This window comes from Elephantulus edwardii, unplaced genomic scaffold (assembly GCF_000299155.1).
Source record: "Elephantulus edwardii isolate Elephantulus edwardi_28Jun2011 unplaced genomic scaffold, EleEdw1.0 scaffold00060, whole genome shotgun sequence".
Lineage (NCBI taxonomy): Eukaryota > Metazoa > Chordata > Mammalia > Macroscelidea > Macroscelididae > Elephantulus > Elephantulus edwardii.
In genome coordinates this window covers 2,193,597-2,214,983 of record NW_006399810.1, presented here as the reverse complement: position 1 = coordinate 2,214,983, position 21,387 = coordinate 2,193,597, and the positions used below count along the sequence as shown (strand labels likewise).

General features: G+C 41.2%; 1 protein-coding gene across 2 annotated transcripts in view; it reads left to right on the top strand.

Moving 5' to 3' along the window:
* Nucleotides 1-21,387, top strand: part of MFSD1 (major facilitator superfamily domain containing 1) — a 33,689-nt gene that overhangs the window by 3,835 nt on the left and 8,467 nt on the right. The window contains exons 2-9 of one of the 2 annotated variants that reach the window (XM_006887642.1): nt 251-303; nt 1,765-1,877; nt 4,761-4,803; nt 5,223-5,290; nt 9,043-9,151; nt 14,763-14,865; nt 16,936-17,034; nt 19,395-19,506. In XM_006887642.1, the coding sequence (XP_006887704.1) occupies nt 251-303; nt 1,765-1,877; nt 4,761-4,803; nt 5,223-5,290; nt 9,043-9,151; nt 14,763-14,865; nt 16,936-17,034; nt 19,395-19,506 (700 nt within the window). The remainder of the gene's footprint in view (nt 1-250; nt 304-1,764; nt 1,878-4,760; nt 4,804-5,222; nt 5,291-9,042; nt 9,152-14,762; nt 14,866-16,935; nt 17,035-19,394; nt 19,507-21,387) is intronic. The other variant, XM_006887643.1, reaches the window with a different exon arrangement.

The following is a 21,387-nucleotide window of genomic DNA, read 5'->3' as shown; positions in this document are numbered from 1 at the left end:
GTATCAGACGCACCTTAGTCTCCAGAGAGACACCACTGCTCTTCAGCACTTTGGAGAGGTCCCTAACAACAGACTTTCCCATGGCAATGTGCCTTCTCTGCAGCTTAGAAAATATTGATGGCTAAGAAGGTGATCCAGAAAGTTTCCACTCTGTGAGTCCTTGACCCTTAGTGTAGACAAACTGAGATAGAATTACAACTTGAAGCTTTTTAATGTACAGTATTTTTATATTTGCTCTTACCTTTTTTAGGCAGCTATTTTTGCTATGATAATCCTGCTGCCCTTCAGACTCAGATCCAACGGGTAAGTTAAAGTATCACCTGCATTTCTTTTGTTTGCTTTGGAGCAGATAATAGCCACTGGCCTGTCATCAGCTCTCAGGCTGTCGAGGCTGAAATGTTGCACCCTGAATCCACTTGACCATCTGTGGCCACCAGATCAATGAGTGACCTTCTTGAGTTAGAGTGCGTGGCGTCAGGAATTCATTAGTAGCACATGTGATTCTAAATTGTTTCACAGTGTAAGTATATAATTCTGTGCTGTTTCCAAAGTATTACCAAGCAGTATTAGCAAATTTTTGTTTGCATTCACTCTTCATTGCTTAGCTACTAGAATGCAAAGTTATTTTAGAGGATATCTGTTTTATTTCTTAAATACTTTATGATTGTGATTTGTTTGTTTTTTAAAATAGGAACATTAATTACAAAAGATTGTATATGTCATGTTACTGTACTTTTTACATAATAAAATCATATTTAATATTTATACTTTCAGGCATTTTTTTAAAGTGGTCTTTTTGTATTTATATGTATGTATGTATGTAACTCGCTAGCCGTTAAGCAGGGAAGAATGTATGTAGAAAGACTCCATGCAGGAAAGAAAGAATACTAGGTAGGAGTTGATGGAGGATGTGGATGGAATGGAATGACTCTCTTGCGTATATGAAAGGAGCTCCTGACCTGGTAGTGTGGAGAGGGTGCAGGCAGGCATGTCTGTGGCCTCACTTCATGGATCGTGACGCCCCTGGAATGGCATATAAGTTTTCGAGAGCAGGGGCTTTAGCTCTTATGAGATTCTCAAGGCAGTGGTAGTGGCTGGGTGCTGGCATTTGACTCTGACTCATAACAACCTTTCGTAGAGCTGAACAGAACCCTGTTTCACCCCACACATCCTGGCAGCCACTGTTTTTCTTAAGCCCCTTGTTCCAGTCACTGTGCTGGTCCATTCTGTTGCAGCTCTGGTTTTCCAAGTATAATGTCCTTTCAGGGACAAGACCCCTCCTGATCACCAGCCTACAGTGCATGAGATGAAGTCTCACTCTCCTTGTTTCTTAGCAACATTATGGCTGCACTTCTTTTAAAATGGATTTGTTCTTTTATTTTGACAGACCATGATAGTATTAAAAATTCTTCTCCAATACTGCAGTTCAGTGGAGTTCTGGTGGCCTCGTGCTTAAGGAATTGTATTGCCAATAATCTTTGAATCCAATAATTGTTCCTAGGGAGAAAGATAGGCAGTTTCCTCTTGTGCAGTTTACAGTTTCTGAGAACCCACTAGAAGATCAGCTAGAGTCGATTCTGACTTCATGGCAAACAATAACCACCACCCCCACCACCACAGTTCAAAGAGATAAAATTCTTTTTGGTCTTACTCCTTGTTAAAGAGACTTAAGAATGCCTGATAAACCCCTGCTCTACAGAGAAAGAATTCAGAAAACTTTCTGCTTTGATTTCTTAGTTGCTAAATTTGTTTCTTCCCTTGTAGGATATGCAGGTGAACACCACAAAATTTATGTTCCTGTATGCCTGGTATTCTTGGCCCAATGTAGTATTGTGTTTCTTTGGTGGCTTTTTGATAGATCGAGTGTTTGGAATACGGTAAGCATGTAAAAATATTACTCGTGGGTAAAAATTGGTTATTAGGAAAATACAGAACAAAGCTAAGTGTTTTTCTAGAAATGACTGAGTAAACTTCCGAACGGACCATGCTAATCTATATTATTTCCCCCTCTATAATCTTTCTTTCTCTCTTGAATTGGTTTTTGAAACTTGATTCCTATTTCTTCAAGCCATTTACTTCAGGTCGAAGCTTGTGGATGATGTGGATGGAATAATGGTAGATATACCCACATTTGAGATCAGAGCGAGTGGGAGCTGAATCTCATGGTTTAGAGTTGTCCCATTTTGTAGTCGTGTGGCTTTCTGAGGTTCAGTTCTGTCATTGTGAAAATACAGAAAATAATTCCTCACTTGGAAGGTCATGAAGAGTGCAGGTACTTGGCTTGTAGGTGGTCTGTATCTCCTCGGCCTCAGTGAGATTCTCATTCTCCTTCTGCCTTTGGGCACTGGACTTTTTTAAACTGCTTTTTTTTTGCTGCTGAGGAAGGAATAACAAAGTGAGCTCTGCCACTTTTCAGCCTACAGTTTTGTGTGTATGTTATTAGTGGAGATTTTGGGAGAACTGTTTTTGAAAGACAGAGACCAGGATGTTGAAGGGTCTTTACACCACAGAGAACGTTGAGGGCACTTGTGTGGAAGACTTGGAGAGGAACTTTTTGAAGGGTTAGAGTATGAAGTAAGGATTGTTTGTTTATTTGGGTTGGCCTTAAGGTGTGGAGTTAGCTTGAAACTTAAGGAGAACAGATTCTGCGTATTATGATGAAGATTTGACAGGAGATAATATAAATTGCTCTAGGATCATAGTAAATATTGCAGTGTAGCATATTCTGGAGAATGTGGGATGGCTGTCCTACAAAGATCTTGAGAGTGATTTTAGCTTCAGAATATTTGGTTTATTCAGATGACCTTTAAGAAATCTAATTCTGATATTTTATTATACTCACTCACTCTTGTGAAGAGCTCAATATTTTTCCATTCCAAAGAAAGATGATCCAACAGGATGTGGAAACTATTGAGCAATGTCATTAATATCACATGCAAGCAAAATACTGCTGATAAGAATTCAAAAAACGGCTGGAACAATACATAGATAAGAAACTGCCAGAAGTTCAAGCAGGATTTAGAAGTGGCCATGACACCAGACAGATGGATTCTGGCTGAAAATAAAGAATACCAGAAGAATGCCTGGTTAAGTTTTATTGGCTTTTAAGGGCATTTGTATCATAACAAGGTATGGCTAACATTGACAAGAATGGGAATCTCAGAGTGCTTAATTGTGCTCATGTGAAACCTATTATCTAGACCAGGAGGCTGTTGTGCGAATAGCGCAAGGGAAACACTCCATGTTTTAAAATGAAGAAGGGAATGCATCAGAGTTGTATTCTCTCTCCATACCTATTCAGTCTGTATGTTGAAAAAATTATTCAAGAAGCTGGACTCTATGAAGAGAAATGTAATATACGGATCACAGGAAGACTCATCAATAACCTGTGTTACACAGATGAACAACCTTGCTTGCTGAAAGTAAGGAGGACTTGAGACACTTGTTGCAGAAGATCAAAGAAAACAGCCTTCAATATGGGTCACATCTCAATGTCAAGAAAATAAAAATTCTTATCACTGGACCTTTAGGCAATATGACGGATGAAGAAGAGATTGAAACTGCCAACAACTTCATCTTCCTTGGATCCACAGTCAGCACCTTTGGTACCAGCAGTGAGGAAATCAGGAGACATATTACAATGGGAAAGTCTGCAGTTGGGGACCTCTTCAAATTATTGAGGAGTCAGTTGATGTCATTTTGAGGACTAACGTGTGTCTGATTGAAGCCATGATCCCTCTGATCACTTACTATGCATCTCAGAGCTGGACAGTGACTAAGGACGACAGAAGAAGAATTGATGCCTTTAAGTTGTGGTGTTGGGGAAGAGTACTGAACAGATTGCTAAAAAAACCAAATATATCTTGGAGAAAGTGCATCCAGAGTGTTCCTTGGAGGCAGAAGTGATAAAGCTTTGCCTCACATACTTTGGGCATGTTCCTAGGAGGGGCCATTCCTTTAATGGGGAAGGAAAGGAAGACCCTCAACAAGGTGAATTAACACAGTGACTGCTGCAATGGGCTCTAGTGTGCCAGGAAATGCAAGGAGGGCACAAGATAGGACAGGGTTCAGGGCTGTTGTTCATAGGGTCGCTAGGGGCCCCACTCGACTCAGTGGCACCTAACAACAACGACAACAACAACTCACTCTTGTAGCTGTTGAATTGGAACTGATTAGCCTCCAGTAGTTTTTGGAGGCTGTACGTCGCTTGGAAGAGAATTACCCATCTTTCTTCTGAGGAGCATCTGGTGGATTTATTTCTCCAGGATAACATTAGTCAGATAGTGATTGTTAAATTATGTATATTTGTGATTGTGGTAACATGGTCATTGCTGACTCTTCAATATAGAATCCTAACCACTTAAAAGAATCTAACCTGAATTTTTAGAATCAGTCCTAAATTCTTAATAAAAGTTTTGTAGAGAGTTTAAAGATTTTAACGTTTTAATCTTGAGAACTTTGTAAAAATGATACATGAAGTAAGAGATGGTGCAGGATCATGTTAACATATTAATAGTATTAATAAAGACTAGAGTCTCCACATCAAGCTAGGCTTCTGCTAATGTACAGTCAGCCTAGGAAAACTGCACACATTAGAAGCAGTGTAGCACTTTATTATTCTTTTTTTAGTGGGTGGGGAGAGTGGCAAAAAAGAAAAAAAAGTGACTGTTACTGAGGGAATTGTTGATTGATTTGGTAGTAATGTGCTCTTAATTAACATTTGTTCTTTCTATATGTGTATCTTGCTTTCTTTTCAACAGATGGGGTACCATTATTTTTAGCTGCCTTGTTTGCATTGGACAGGTAAGGAAGACCAGGAAAGATAGATTAAATGACTGTTGAATATACCCTGGACTGGTAGGAGAACAAACAAGTTTGTCCTGGAGAGGGTGAAACCACACTGCTCCTTGGAGGCAAGGATTCTGAAGATTGCTCTGTGTGACATACTTTGCACACGTTTAAAGGAGAGACCAGTCCTTGGAAAGACATCATGCTTGAGAGGGTGTACAGACAACAATGCCATTAAGCACAATTATTATGTGCTAAAACAAAAAGTTCTATTTTAAGCTTCAAAACAGTTTAGCATTAGTATTTTGATTTCATAAACTTACTAAGGAGGAATGTTAAAATCACCATAGAGGGTCTCATATCTAAGTTACTTATTGTATCTCTTTAATACTTTGAGTTTACTTTTTAATTAATAGAATAATTCTTCATTTTAGGTTGTTTTTGCTCTGGGTGGATTATTTAATGCTTTTTGGCTGATGGAATTTGGAAGGTTTGTATTTGGGTAAGTTATGCATAATTTTATTTATCCTAACATATTAATTATTGTTCTGTACCATTGAGTTGAAACTGACTTACAGGTGAAACTCCATCAGCTTTTCTTAGGCAGTAAATCATTTGAGAGGAAATTGCCTTCTTCTGTGGAACAGCTGGTGAATTTGATCCATATACCTTTGGGTTTACAGCATAACTCCTTATCACTAGGCCACCAACCGGAACATGAATAAGGATGACAGAAGAAAAATGGATGACTTTGAATTGTGTTGTTGGAGTACTGAATACTCTATGGACTGCTTTGGTGTTAGCCTAAATGTTGGCTTTTTTTAGCCATTACATTAGGTGGTCTCCACCTAACTTAACTACAGACAGATGGTCTTACAAATCATCAATGGCTGTGGGAGTAGAATAAGAAAAACAGTGCTTCCCACACGGGGCAGCAAGACTTGCAGTGAGTTAGGCTTGTGGCGACAGGACTTGAGGGAGACTGGAGCAAGACACTGGTGAGAGCAAGACCCTGATGATGGTGGTGGAAAGACTGGCATTGCTATGGAAAAACTGTGGCAAGATACAAGCAGAGGAGCCCTGAGATAAAGACCACATATAAAGGTTTTTGCTCTTGCCAGATGCTTGAAGGAGAAGCTTTTACAACTGCTATGAGTCTAACTTTCCTGGATGATTTGGATTTGACTGCTGAACTGAAACCAGAGCCTGGACTAATTGCTTTGAAACTTGGGCTTGTTTTGAATGATATTCTTTGCCTCTCCAACTTACTTCCCCAGTAACCCCATTCTCAGTACCGTAACTGTGTGTCAACAATGAATAAACAGACCTCTTGCTGTTGGTGTGACTCTAGTCACACCATGGGACTGAGCTAAGACTTCTCATCTGCTTTCTGCTCTGCAGTGATTAGAGGCTGTGCTGCTCTTACTCCCTCTGGCTCTTTCAGAAAGGCTCTCATGCCATTTGCCTCCATGTCCCTTCTTCTCCTCAGTAGACAAATGCAAAAAGAGTAAACAGTTGTCTTGAAGAAAGTGTGAACAGAGTGCTTTTTGGAAGCAGGTTGACAAAGTTTTGTCTCACATACTTCGGATATGTTGTTAGGAGGGGCTGTTCTTGGAAAGAGACACCATGCTTGGAAAGGTGGAGAGTCAGCCAAACAGAGAGACACACCCAGCGAGCTGGATTGACCCAGTGATGGCAGCAGTAGGCCCACGTATGTCAGAGAGGATGAGGGTGGCGCAGGATGGGACAGAGTTCAGCTCTCTTGTTCATCCAATCACTATGAGTCATTTTGGACTTGATGGCACCTAACAAATTATTTAGGCCTCAAAGTGAAAGAAGGAAACAAAGTGTCAGTGAAGATCTGTAGGAAGTTCAGAGAAGAAAATGTGGTTGGATTTTAAATGACCTCATGGATGAAGGAGCCTTGATAGAGATATAGGATTCAGAATAGTTGTTGTTGTTGTTACGTGCCGTCGAGTCACCTGCGACTCATAGCGACCCTATGTACAACAGCCCTAAACTCCGCTCTGTCCTGTGCCAATCACACTGTCTCTGACACTCCCATCCCGATTACCCCAGTCACTGAATCAATCCACCTCATAGAGGGCCTTCCTCTCCACCCTCCCAAGCATGATGTCCCTCTCTAAGGACCGGTCTCTCCTCACTACATGTCCAAAGTAAGTTAGACGGAGCCTCAGAATCCTTGCCTCCAAGGAGCCACCCGGTTTAACCCTTTCCAGGACAAATCTGTTTGTTTTCCTAGCAGTCCATGGTATTCTCAATACTCTTCTCCAGCACCACAGCTCAAAGGCATCAATTCTCCTTCTATCCTCCTTGGTCATTGTCCAACTCTCTGATGCATAACAGGTGATTGCGAAGACCATAGCCTGTATCAGACGCACCTTAGTCTCCAGAGAGACACCATTGCTCTTCGGCACTTTGGAGAGGTCCCTAACAGCAGACTTTCCCATTGCAATGCGCCTTTTAATTTCCTGGCTGCTGGTGCCAAGACTGTTGACTATGGAGCCAAGCAAACTAAAGCTGTGTACAATCTCAGTCTCTTCACCATCCATCCTGATGCTGCCAATTGGTCCAGTGGTGAGAATCTTTGTCTTCTTGACATTGAGCCTCAATCCATAGTAGAGGATGGGAAAATAGTTTTGAACTAGGATGGAATGGTGAAGAGGGTTCAGTGTTAGGATACAGAGAGGGAGAAGGTACTGGGAGGAGTGGGAGAGTGGAATGATTAAGCATGTGAAACTCACTGAAGGAAAGTTAAAACCCAGGAGAGAAGAGAATGCTGAGTAATGAAGTAAACCAGGAAATGATTGATGGAGAGCTTTTATGTTCCCTGAAAAGAGATTTGTGTTTTCACGAAACATGAATCACTGTGCTCTTACCAGCATTTTGTAGTGTGTTGGTGGTGTGGGAAGCCAGATTCCCTTATTGGCTGTCAGTGGTTGCTGTTATTCCCACCACCACCACCATTACCACTGACTGAGTCACTTCTGACTCTTGACAAGTCAGGAGGTACAAACGAGTACGCAACTACTAACTGAAATTCTAGCCGTTTGAACCAACCTTAAGGCACTTGGAAGAAAGGCCTAATGACCTGCTGCTGAACGATCAAAGCCTCGAAGGAAGAACTGCTGTGAAGCATTTGCATTCTGCACAATGGCGTCACCCTGGAATCTACTGTTACATTTCAGATTACCCCAAAACTTAGTATACTGTGACTACTCATGATGTTCATGGCTGTGTGGGTTAGCTTTTTATAGTGGGTATGTGTAGATGGCTTGTCAGTGAAGGCTGGGGCTTGGTGTCGTCAGAAGGCTTGTTCACTCATACCTCTGGCTCCAGTTGTTGGGGGATTGAATTTGAGGACACCTGACTAGAGCATCTAACCATGAGCTTGTCTTTATCATAACGTGATGAACTTGGACGAAATGTACTGCTCACAGCGTGGCTCAGGCTCCAACAGCAAGTGAAAAGGCAAAAGACAAATGACATGCCTATTGATGACCCAAGGAATCATGTCTTTACGGTCTTGAGTACTGATAACTTTGAGGAACTTCGCTTTCCTGGTTTCCACCTTTGGAACATGTCGCTCAGGTTACACAGAGACACTAACATTTCCTGCCTTTGTAAAATCTGCTCAACCAGAAACCACCAGTGGGAACGTGACCTGCTGAGCGCTCCCCATTTTGCCTTGTGTATTCCTATAAATGGAAAAGACACAGGCAGATTGGGGAGCTCGGTTCTTAAAACATTAGTCTGCTGTAGCTCCACCAGCAATAAAAGCCTCTTCCTCTAATGCAGCTAGTGTTCGGGTGATTCTTTCTCCCATTTGGGCCTCATCCTCCTGTAACATTTCAGGCTTCACTTCTGTCATATTCTAATTGATGTAGTCACAAGCGCACCTGCATTCAAGGGGAACGACATGGTCCATATTGTAAACCTACTCTATAGCTTAATGGGTCCTCAGTGGCTCTCAGAAGTTAGTCCAAAAGTTGGCAGTTCAAACCCACCAGACAATCCAGGAGAAAGATGTGGTAGTCTACTTTTAAAAGATTTACAGCCTTGGAAACCTTATGGGTTGGTTCTGCTCTGTCTTATAGATTTACTGTGGTTTGGAATTAACTTGATGGCAGTAGACTTTAGTATTGTCTACTTGTGGGCTTTTTGGTAAAGCTATGATTTTTCTTTTACCTATGATATTTATTTAACAGCTGTGACTTTTCCTTCTAATTTTAGAACCGGTGGGGAGTCCTTAGCAGTTGCCCAAAATACCTACGCTGTGAGTTGGTTTAAAGGCAAAGAATTAAACCTGGTGTTTGGACTCCAACTTAGCATGGCTAGAATTGTAAGTATTCTGACAAATGGAATGAAACCAAATAGGAAGCAAATGTTTAAATCTTGTAGTCACCACTTAAAAGGTCATAGGATGGTGTATGTGTGTGTGTCTTTTAGTTACATTAGTATTTTAGAAAATTACATGCTGATTTTTTGATTTGTATCTCTAGAGATAAGCATCTACTTTGCTTTAAGACCGTTCCAACCCTATATTCTTTAGGGAACAGTCTACAGTGACTGTATTTGTTAATTCAGAGACAGATAATAACTCAGAGACAGATAATAATTCAGAGACAGTTAATTCAGATGTAATGCTGTGCAGGCTTTGTTGCCTCGTTTCTTGCCCATTTTAGGAGCTTTGTTGACGGGGTGCACGTGAGTTTCACTGCTCACTCAGAGGCTGTGCCTCTCTGTTGGTTTGAATCCATTAGTGGTTCCGTGGAGGAAGATGGGCAATCTCCTTCTTTGGCAGTTACAGCCTTGGAGCTCCAGTGGTCAGCGCTGAGTTGCTTCTGACTCAATGGCACCATGTGAATGAACTGTCAAAGTCTTCACATCCAGGCTCTGCACCTTTGGTGAATGGGGGCGGTCGCTCTGTGAAAGGCCAGTCTATCGACTTATTTAATGCTAGTGTCCTGAGCTTAATCTCTTACAGAGACGAAATCTACCTCGAAGTTGCTTTTAATGCTTAATGTAGTTGCCCTCTCTTCTTGTAACAGAACTTTGACTTGGTCAGAGATAGTTCTTTAGTTCTCAGTTAACTGCTCATTTTCTGTGGCTGTTTAATCCACGTGACGTGGTTTCCATTCTTTTACCCACATGTCTATGGACACACCCCTGTTGGTCATTGTCCCTCCAGCATTTGGAACCTGGAAGTGGACATGTGTTCCAGGATTGATCTGAGTGCATGGAAACCAGAGTAACAACTGTCTAATTTTTTAATGTTTTGTGTAAGTTGTTTTGGTGGTTCCATAGCTCATAAGTCCCCCCCCCCCCATAAATTCCTATGAACAGAGAGTTGAGGTGGATTTTGTAAGTTTTTTTGGTTGTTATCTTTGTCATTAAAAATCACATTTTCATGCTATGCAGCTGGCATTGAAGATGGAGGAAGGTGCCACAAGGCAAGGAATTCAGGCTTTCTTGTTGTTCCTGTTAGGTGCCGTCAGGTCGACTTTGACTCCTAATGACCCTGTGAACAACAGATCTGAACTTGGTCCTGTTCTGCAGCCCATTGATACATTCACCATGCCAGTCCGTATTGTTGAGGGGTTTCCTCTCTTTCGCTGACCTTTCCCAGTGTGATGTCTTTTTTTAAGGACTGACCCTTCCTGACAACGTGCCCAAAGTATGGGAGATGAAGTTTCACTACTAGAAGTTTAGACACTGGAAAAGGCAAGAAACGGATTCTTCCCTGCAACATTCTGAAAGGATTGCAACATTGCTGACACCATTAGTTCAGTGAGACCTGGTCAGATTTCTAAGCACTCAATCTTTAGGAAAATAAGAAGCATTGCTTTAAACTACTACTTTGTAGTAATTTGTAACAAAATTAGGAAACCAGTAGAATAATTAAGACTTATCTGCCACTCAGCTCTCAAAATTTAATGGTCATTTTACCAAATTTTCATTGTACGGTAGATAGTCTTGTAAAAAAACTAAATTTTCATTAACTAAAAAATGACATGAAAATGATTATAATTCTTTTTTAAAAATCACACTGCTGTATATGCATTTTAACGAATTTTTAAGTGTCAATTCACTGACATGAATTATATTTCTCATGTGTGGCCATTACCACTATTAATTTCTAGATGGTTTTTAGCACTATGAACAGAACTCTGCATCCCTTAAGCAGTAATTCCTAATACCCTCCAATAGCTTCTAGTAGCCATTGTTGTTGTTATGTGCTGTCGAGTCACCTGTGACTCATGGCGACCCTGTGTACAAGAGCTCTGAAGCCTAACCTGTCCTGAGCCAGTCTCGCTGACTCCAACACGCCAGCCCTCATTGCTCCTGTTACTGTATCAGTCCATCTCATCCAGGATCCTCTCTTGCTCTCTCCCTCCACCCTTCCAAGCATGATGTCCTTCTCCAAGGACTGGTCCATCCTGGTCACGTGCCCAAAGTATGTGGGATGGAGCTTCAAAATCCTAGCCTCCAAGGAGAAACTTGGTTTCACCCTCTCCAAGACAGTAGTAAATTTTATCTTTGTGCATCTGCCTATTCTAGATGTTTATGTGAGATTATAGCATAATTATCCTTTTGTGTCTGACTTATTTCATTCATTACCATGTGTTTAAGGTTTATCTGTGTTGTAGCACTTAGCAGAACTTGTCTTCGTTGCTGACTGTTCCATTGTGGGAATGTACCACATTTTCTTTATCCATTTAACTATTGATGGACACTTGAGGCTTTTCTCCTTTTTTTGGCTGTTTTAAGTAATGCTGCAGGGAAACTCGGGCCGGTCCCTGTTTGAGGTATGCACCTAGGACTGGAGTTACTGTATCATGAGAATTCTGTGTTAACTTTTTGAGGACATGCACAACTGTTCACAAGGACACCACCATTTTGCGTTCTCAGCAGCAGTGTATAAGGATTCCTAGTTTCTTAGGTTTTTGCCACCCCTTGTTATTTTCCTTTGTTCTGATAAAAGCCATCCTCGTCTATATGAAGTAGCTGCATGCCTTGTGGATTTACATATTTTTGGCTCATCATTTTGAACACCTTTGCTTGTGCTTATTTGCTACCTTCATATTTTAAGAAATATCTATTCAAGTCTTTAGTACAATTATTTACATATTTCTTCTCTCAAGACTAGGTTAGAAATAAGTTCATACAATTTGTCATTGAAAGGTTGATTTCTTTTTGTCTTTTAAAAAAACTATTTACATTGGTCTGCATCCAAAGTTTATATACATTGTGTTTCACACTGTCCTTCATTCACATTGTGTTTTATACAATTCTTCTCATTCAGTATGTTTTATAAAGTGAGTCATTATTGAACCATGCCTATCATTACCTGGTCCTTCCAGATCCCTGCCGGATCTTTCTCATTTCCTTTACCCACCGTACCCTCCACCCACCAAATTGGGGGACCCTATGATTTACTCCCTGCACAACCTCACCCCCTTTGTTGCATTACCATATATGTTTCATGAGTTATCTTTGTGTTTTTTATAATAATAATCGTACTGCAGCCTCCTATATAGTTTGAAGCTCAACATCAAGAAAACAAAGATTCTCACCACTGGGCCAATTGGCAGCATCAGTGTAGATGGTAAAGAGATTGAGATAGTTAACAGTTTTAGTTTACTTGGCTCCACAGTCAACACTCTTGGTAACAGCAGCCAGGAAATCAGGAGACGAATTGCATTGGGAAAGTCAGCTGTGAGGGACCTCTCAATAGTACTGAAGAGCAGTGATGTCGGGCTGGAGACTAAGGTGCACCTGATCCAGGCTATAGTCTTTGTAATTTCGTGCTATGCATCAGAGAGCTGGACAGTGAATAGGGATGATAGAGAATTGATGCCTTTGAGCTGTGGTGTTGGAGAAGAGTGTTGAATATACCATGGATTGCTAGGAGAACAAACAGGTTTGTCCTGGAGAAGGTGAAGCCAGAATGCTCCCTGGAGTCAAGGATTCAGAAGCTTTGTCTGACATACTTTGGGCATGTTGCAAGGAGGGACTGGTCCTTGGAGAGGGACATCATGTTTGGCAGAGTGGAGGGTTGGCGATGGAGAGGAAGACTTTCGATGAGATAGATGGATTGATTCTGTGACTGGAGTGGTGGGAATGAGTGTGTTTGAGATGGCTAGGTTGACACAGGATAGAACAGCGTTTAGAGCTCTTGTACATAGGGCCGCTGTAAGTCGCAAGCGACTTGATGGCACATAACAACAACAATCCTATGCAGTATTTGTCCTTGTGGAATTGAGTTAGTTCACTCAGCATGATGCCCTTCAGTTTCTCCCAAGCAGTAATTTTTTTAAATCATTGCTCCTGTGTGGTGTGTAGTATTACCCATTGTATCAATGTACCATGATTTCTCAACCCATTTGATTGTGGTTAGACATCTGGGCTCGTTCCACGTTCTTACGATGGTGCATAATACCGCAATGAACATTGGTGTACAAGTCTCCGTGCCTCAGGTTTCATTTTCTCGGGGTATATTCCAAACAGTGGAATAGCTGGGTCATATGGAATTTCTGTGTTTAGCTTTTCGAGGAAGCACCAAATTGTCTTCCAGAGTGGTTGTACCATTGTATAATCCCATCAACAATGTATGAGTTCCTATCTCTCTACATCCTCTCCAACATTTATGGCTTGTTGTGAAAGGTTGATTTTTAATGGCAGTATACTCTTTTGTTAGGAGGCAGGAGTGGCATCCACTTTCAAAATGGCTTGCCTCTGGAAAGTCTATAAACAGTGCTCAGGCCTTTTGTTCATAGGGTCGCTATGAGTTGTCTGTGACTTGATGGCACCCAGCAACAACATACTGTTGTGTATTTCTGCACTTTGTTTTTTTAAAAAAGTTTTTCAATCTTTTAAATAGTTCTGTAGTAATACATTTTCTTTGTATTTCCAATTTTCTCTTTGGGCTAAATGACTGGGAATGAGATTGCTGAGTTAGAGGCAGTGTTAGGGTTTATCAGGATTGTTGAGATGTATTTCCACACTCTCCTGGCAAAGTCTCGCTCTCACCATGTGTGGGATGTGAGGGAATCTACTCCCGTTTAGAGTCTTCTTCGTGGCTTTACTTTTGTCTTCCTTTTAACACAGTCTTCACTATGTAATGTTGTTGTTGTTTGATGCCGTCGAGTCGTAGATGACTCATAGCGACCCTATGAACGAACGGCCTGAGCACTGCACTGTTCGTACATAGAGTTTCTGGAGACAAGCCATTTTGGAAGTGGATGCCGCTCCTGCTTCCAGGCTTCATTTAGTCGAGAAGCTCCAGCCAACACTGTCCACCATGGGTGCCCATTACCACGATTGGCACATCCTGTCACAGTCTTCAGCATCACAGCAACCACGAGTTACCTTTGTATAGCAACGCACAGACCAGTGCTATACCACCTAGAAGAATGTTTGACAGGAAGACAGTTTGAACTACTTAGGTAGTACATTTTACTTTCTTTACCCCTGGTAAAATGTAAATTCTGGTGATGCAGGAAACTCTTGATTTCCTCTTTATTATTATATTTCAGTACCTTCAGAAGTGACTGGCATACAGCAGGGACTCAGTAACTGCTGGATGAATAGAGAAATGAATAAGGATATTGTCTGTTAGAACTTAGACTATCTCTTCTGACAGAAGAAGAATTTCTTTTTGATCTCAGTACTCGGAAAGCCTCTGCTTTTCCTGAGTCACTGGCACTTTTTTAATGGAGGGACCCTGTGAGTTTTAGGTACTTCTGTGTTTCATTTTTACTTTGGTTCTAGGAGCTTATAAATCTTTGCTGTTTGGCATACTAGCATTTTCTGTAAATTGCCATTTTTATGAAGTGACCTTACCTGTGGTTTTATCGTAGTTAGCGAGTTTTTCTAAGTTACCCTTTTTAATTTTAAAAAGCAAAGATTAAATAATTGAGACTTCAGTGACCCTTTGCTTTCTCTTTCAGGGAAGTACAGTCAACATGAACCTCATGGGCTGGCTGTATTCTCAGATGGAAGCTTCGTTGGGTTCTGCTGGTCACACAACGCTTGGAGTCACGCTTATGATCGGTCAGTGAGGACTCATGGCCCACGTCTGCTTTCTTCTGAAAATGTGTCACCAAAAACTTTGTGGCAGCGGGAAAAGAACACTAAATCAATGTTAGACCGCTTAATAGTTTTGCCTTCACAGCTCAATGATTATTTGCTTTAACTAGAAACAGCCTATCATTAGTTCTGTTTGTATTTTTATTCCTGCTTTTTTCAATTGGAGGAACTTACTCTGATTGTCTGTTTCGGCATTGTTATGAGAAAATGAGATAGTGTATGTGAATACTCACTGCACGTAGTCTTGGAATTTGTAAATTAATCATCTATAGCAAAAGTTAGAATTCCTTTTGTGGTCAATTTCTGTCAGTAGCCATATAAAGCTTGAGTCTCATAAAAGGCCTGCTCTTGTTCTGGGCCACGAAGTTGGAACCGACTGAGCTCATCATCCAGCAGGAGTTCAGAGGCTGTAAATCGTAAGGGAGGAGATGGCTCGTCTTTCTCCCATGAAGCAGCTGGTGGATTTGAACCGCATGCACTTGGGTTCGAGCAGAACTTCTAACCACAAAGCCACCTGAATCCTGTGTAAAAGTTTAAGTGATAGGTTATGATTGAGTCAGAAGCTTGAGTTCCAATTCTGGCTTGAACTGGTTCTGTGATATTAGACAAGGACGTGACTCTTCCTGAAGCTTAGGTGTCTCTTATATCAAATTGAAGATGTTTAACCCAAAACTGTGATGATGCCCTGTCCCGGAGTTCATTTGTATTAGTTCCTGAGTAAGACGCAGAAGTGCATGAGGCCTGCTACACCACTTGTGCTTTTTCTCTCAACATTGAACTTTTTAAAAAGCTCTGTATGTAAACATTTCTCTGCAGAGCCCTAGAAATACCTGTTGTTAAAGAAAGCTCTGTGTCCAGGATTAGTGTAGCCTGTGTTCTGGCTAATCCTTTGCTATCAGCCCTGTAGAAAGTGTAGAGAGGTAATCCTAAAAGGCTGACTTGTACCAAAGGACTCCTCAGTTTTCCCTCATCCTTTTCACATCCTTTGTCTTACTTAAAGTCTTCATTTTAACTCTCAGATGCATCTCTGTATTCTGTCTTGATTCCCTTTACAATGGAGAACTTTAGAATTTTTAAGCCAGGAAGAGACCTGAATCATCAGAAAATCAGTCCCTTATTTTACACATGGAGAAGTTGGCAACCAGAAAGGTTGGATTTTGCATGTAAGACCATTCGGCTCTTTAGCTCCAGAACTAGAACATCTCATTTCAGTGAGTTTCACCCAGACTGTGTTATGTCAACCACAGGAAGGCCCATATACAGCCTTCCTTTAACAATTCTTAGGAAGGATAAACTTACTCACTGTTCATTGGGATTGACTTTAGTGATGTGAGGTCACTATGAATGAGTAATGCTGAGTGATAAGCAAAGGAAATGAGCCCGAGAGCTGTGCTGAATAGGATGGAGCCCTGAGGGCTGCCGGGAGGGAGGAGCGAAGGTTACAGCCACTCTTCATGATGAAGCAGAAGGCAGAAAAGATAGAGAATCTGACTTTTTAAAAGACTTCCTCTGGCATCTGTAGGTAATTGACTTAAAATAGTGTTGACAAAAGGAAGGCTGATTTCTTAGCCTCCCTCAGGCTGTTTTCTAGGACGAGGCTAGTTTGTTTTGTTCTCTTCCTTCTTTATTCTCCAACCATCTTGTAGCAATAAAACCAGAAAACTAAACCTTTTACAGTTAGTTTGCTTTCATTGCATGGCGACACTATAGGACAGGGTAGAACCGGCACATGGGGTTTCCAGAACTGCTGTCTTAGTGGAAGTAGACTGTCACATCTCCCACAGAGGGGCTGCTGAGCTTGAACCTCTGACCTTTTAGTTCACAAAGCCGTGATTAACCACTGCACCACCAGCACTCTGTAGAGTCTGCCATTTGCGTGCTTACCTGGTGGGCTTCCTCTCTCTCCAGTTGGAGGCTTTGCCGTCCCCCTCGGTTGCCACGTTTTCTGCTCTTTCTGCCACGTGTTGCTTTGTGCGTGCTGCCCTGTCTATGTTGTTCTGTCTGACTGTTTCTGCGTCTCCTTTTGAATTACAGGAGGAATAACGTGTATCCTCTCACTCCTCTGTGCCTTGGCTCTTGGGTACTTGGATCAGAGGGCAGAAAGAATCCTTCATAAAGAGCAAGGAAAAACAGGTGAGTCTGAAACCCAAACCCTAAAACCTGAACAAAGCTCGTGGGAGAATTTCAGCCTTTTTGAGGTGATTTAGTGTGAAATAAGTTTCTAAGGCAAAGTTTTAAACCCAGTGGGGACTTAATACATGCTTTTTACTTTTATTTGTAATTTCTAGTTTTAGTTGTCTAAATTTTCTCCATAAAATGTGTGTAGCAGTACGCTGTATCCGTTGATCTCCATAAAATGTGTGTAGCAATACGCTGTATCCATTGAAGTTATATATTTGCAGAACTACGTATTTCCCTGGGAGAGGTAGATACAAATCTTTGGTTCCATTTTCTTTTGCTCATGTATTTTCTTTTTAAAAGTTTTGTTGTGGTAAAAATAGAATAAACATTTGCCTAAAAACCATTTTTTTTGTGTGTGAACGAAGTGATGATAATTGCATGTATCTTGTGATGGAGTTATCACCATCATCTGTTTCCAGTGTTCAGCATCACCCTAGGTAACCACTGGTCTGCCGGCTTCTTACAGGGGCTGCCAGAGCTCCCTTAAATTAGCTCTGCCGTCCCCTCTTGCCAGCCTTGGTAACCACTAATAATTTTTTTTTCTCTATGAATTATCCAGTTCTAGATATTTTACCTAAGTAGAATTAGAGCAGTTGTTATTTTGTCTTATGTCACTGTTGGTGGTGGTGATTGTTGTGTACTAACAAGTTGGAGCTGACGCATAGCTGACCCTCTTAATAAAGGAGTCTGGTGACCTAGAGGATAAGGAGTTGCCGACACAAAAGGAATATGGTTCGACGTGCCAACCCAAAGGTAGATGGTTTGAATTGGCCAGCTGCTCGGTGGGAGAAAGGTGGACAGTCTCGTCCCGTGTAATCTGCTGCCTCTGAAAACCAGGTGGAGGGGCAGCTGTGAGTCTGTCCTGATCGGACACTATAAAACAACAGTGTATTCCATTGTGTGTGTATGTATGTGTACACACCCCCCCACACATCACACTCTGCTTGTCTACTCATCTGTTGATGGACATTGGGTGTTTCCACATTTTGACAGTATGGGTAAGTTTTAATGAACATTGGAATACTAAATCTAGTTGAGTCCCTGCTGTAATGAACATTGGTATAAAGTATCTATTTTGAGTTCCTTCTGTAATGAACATTGGTATGCTGTACCTGTTTTGAGTTCCTGCTGCTTGCATTTTTTTTTTTTTTTGAGACATTGTTTTAGGAGTGAAATTCTTGGTCATACTGTACTTTCTGATGAATCATTTATATCCTGACTAGCAGTGTACAAGGATTCCAGTTTCTCTGTAGCTTCACAAACACCTGTTCTCCATTTTTCTGAAAATAGCCAGCCTAGTGGGCTTAATGTAGTACAGCACTGTGGGCTTCTATGACTTTTTTTTTTTTTTAATTTTAATTGTACAAAATCTAAGTGTTACAGTTCTTTGTGGTTTTGATCTGTATTTCTTGAATCATTGATTACATTGTGTATCTTTTCATGTGCTGCTTTGATGTTTGCATTTCTTCAGTGGAGAAGTTTTTTGCTCTTTTTTTTTCATTCACATTATGTTTCTTATGATCATTCCTGTTTATTGTTTCTTATAAAATTAGTAACCATTGATCTGTGGCTTCTTTTACACCATCATTTTAGTTCCCCACTGAGCGATCCTTCCTAATTTCTGCACCCCTCCCTCCACCACCAAACTCTGTGACCCTGTGATTTTCTCCTAGCACCCTCATCCTTCCTGCCCCCTCCCCTGCCCTCTTTGGATGTCCACACGCATCTTACTAGTTCTGTTTTATAATGATGGTCATATGCAGTATTTAGACTGAGGAGCCTGAGTACCTTCACTCAGCATAATGCTCTCCAGCCTCTCCCATGTTATACAGTGTTTTTTGAAATTGTTGCTCCTGTGTGTTGCATAGTATCCCATCGTGTGAATGTACCCCAATTTCTCAATCCATTCGTTTGTTGTTGGGCATGTGGGCTGTTTCCATATCCTTGTTATTGTGAGTAATGCTGCTTTGAACATTGGTGTACAGATCTCCATTTGTGCCTCAGTTCTGTTTTCCTCAAGGTATATTCCTAGCAGTGGAATAGTTTTACCCATTTAAAAAAAAATTCTTTTTAATGATTTCTCTCCTCTCAAAATAATCATTCGAGCACGTTGTGTCCCACAACACCAATTATAATATGCACCATTAGTCCTTTGGCTTTTGAAGGAACTGTATGTCACTGAATTAAACAGAGAAAAGAGTTTTTAAGGTGAATGGCAGAGGTTAATCACGTTATAGAAACCTGTTCTTAACTAGATAAAGTTCTTTGGTGTATGGAATGATGCAGGTGGTGTCGCCTCTTTCTTCTCTAAGGGGAGGTGATTAAGTTGACGGATGTGAAGGACTTCTCCTTACCGCTGTGGCTCATCTTTATCATCTGTGTCTGCTATTACGTGGCGGTGTTCCCTTTCATTGGACTTGGGAAGTGAGTATCCTGCTGCATTCCATTTCGGAGGGATATACTGTAACGAGGGTTCAGTCATACAAATGACGTTACTGCATGCGGGTCTCATCCATCCAGCTTTTAGCAGGAGGTTATTGGGCCGACTCCTCTTGTGCAGTTCTCGACCTGGAGACCCATTGGAGGCTCAGCTGTGAGCAGTTTCTAACTTGGTGGCAGTGAATCGATTTGCATATCGTTTCTTTAAACCTGGGGATTGTTTTTCATGTGCAGTTTAACTCATCTTCCTAATTGGAGATTAAGTGTTGGGGGTTTGATAGCCTAGTGGATGAGATGTGCTGCCTGCCAGCCCAAAGGGGGGCAGTTCGAATCCACCGTAGGATAAAGTTGAACAATCTCCTCCTGTGATTTTACAGCCTCTGAAAACCTGTTGAGGGTTCAGCTAAGTCGGTTCTGACTTGGCAGCATGAATGAGTGAAAGAAGAAATGCCCAGTAGCTTTTTGAGTCACAATATTGATTTGTTTTGTAGTTAATTTGGGACTGGTATTTTTTTTCCTTCTCTTTGCTTCTCAGTTAGAGAACCTCAGGTAGAAAGGAGATGAAGGTTTTCACTTTGTCTTGGTGAGCGATGATGAGGGCATCTCTAGACAATAGGATTGTAATTCTGCAAGACATAAGTGTAGAGTTCAAAGTTACCTGCTTGGCTTTATCTTTTAATTTCCTCTTCATTTTCACAAAACCAGCAGCATGTGTATATAGTGTATGTGAGTGTTTGTTGTTCGGTGCAGTCAAGTCGAGCAGGGCTCATAGTGACCCTATGAACAAAAGACCTGAACCCTGTTCTGTCCTGCGCCATCCTCACACTTCCTGACACACGAGAGCCCATTGAAGCAGTCACCGTGTCAGTCCACCTGGTTGAGGGTCTTCCTCTCCTTTACTGACCCTCCACCCTTTCCAGCTTCATGTCCTTCTCCAAGAAAGAGCACGTTCTAGCAACATGTTCAAAGTACATGAGGTGAAGCCTCATCATTCTTGTCTCCAAAGAGCACTTCAGCTGCAGCCTGTCCAAGAAATATCTCTTGTTCTCGTCAATTCTATTTCTCTTATCTTTATTGATTGTTCAGCTCTGCGATTAGCTAGTAATCAGAAAGACTGTGGTCTGAATTAGACACATCTTAGTCCTCCAACTGACATCACTACTCCTCAATAATTTGGAGAGATCCCTAACTGCAGATTTTCCCAGTGCAGTGCGTCTCCTTATTTCCTGACAAAGGGTGTTAAATATTGATCCAAGTATGATGAAACTGTTGACAGTTTCAGTCTCCTTTCCATCCATCATGATGCTGTCTCTTGGTCTTGGTCCTTTGTTTTCTTGACATTAAGATGCAATCCATACTGAAGGCTGCATTCCTTAATCTACTGCAATAAGTGTTTCAAGCCCTCCTCACTTTCAGTGAGCAAGACTGTGTCATCTGCATAAAGCAGGTTATTGATGAGTCTCCCTCCAATCCTGATGACACATTCCTCCTCATAGAGTCCAGCTTCTTGGATAATTTGCCCAGCATACAGATTGAATTGGTCTGGAGAGAGAATACAACTCTGGTACACTCCCTTCCCACTTCTAAAACATGCAATATTTAAATAAATTCTATTTGTGATTTTAAATACTTCAAGACAAGAACTGTAGTATTCAGAGAACTTTTTAAGTATCTCTTTGAAGGGAAAGAAACAAGTCTTAATTCTCTATAATAATACACCTAGAGTTCTGAAAATTTATATGTTGTGTTTTTGTTTTAGAAGATAAAGAAGGGAAAAACAGGTAACAGGATGCTTTTATTTAGTTAAATAGAGCACTAAGGTTTTAGTAGGCCACTGAAAATGAATATAAAAAAATAAGGGAAAGG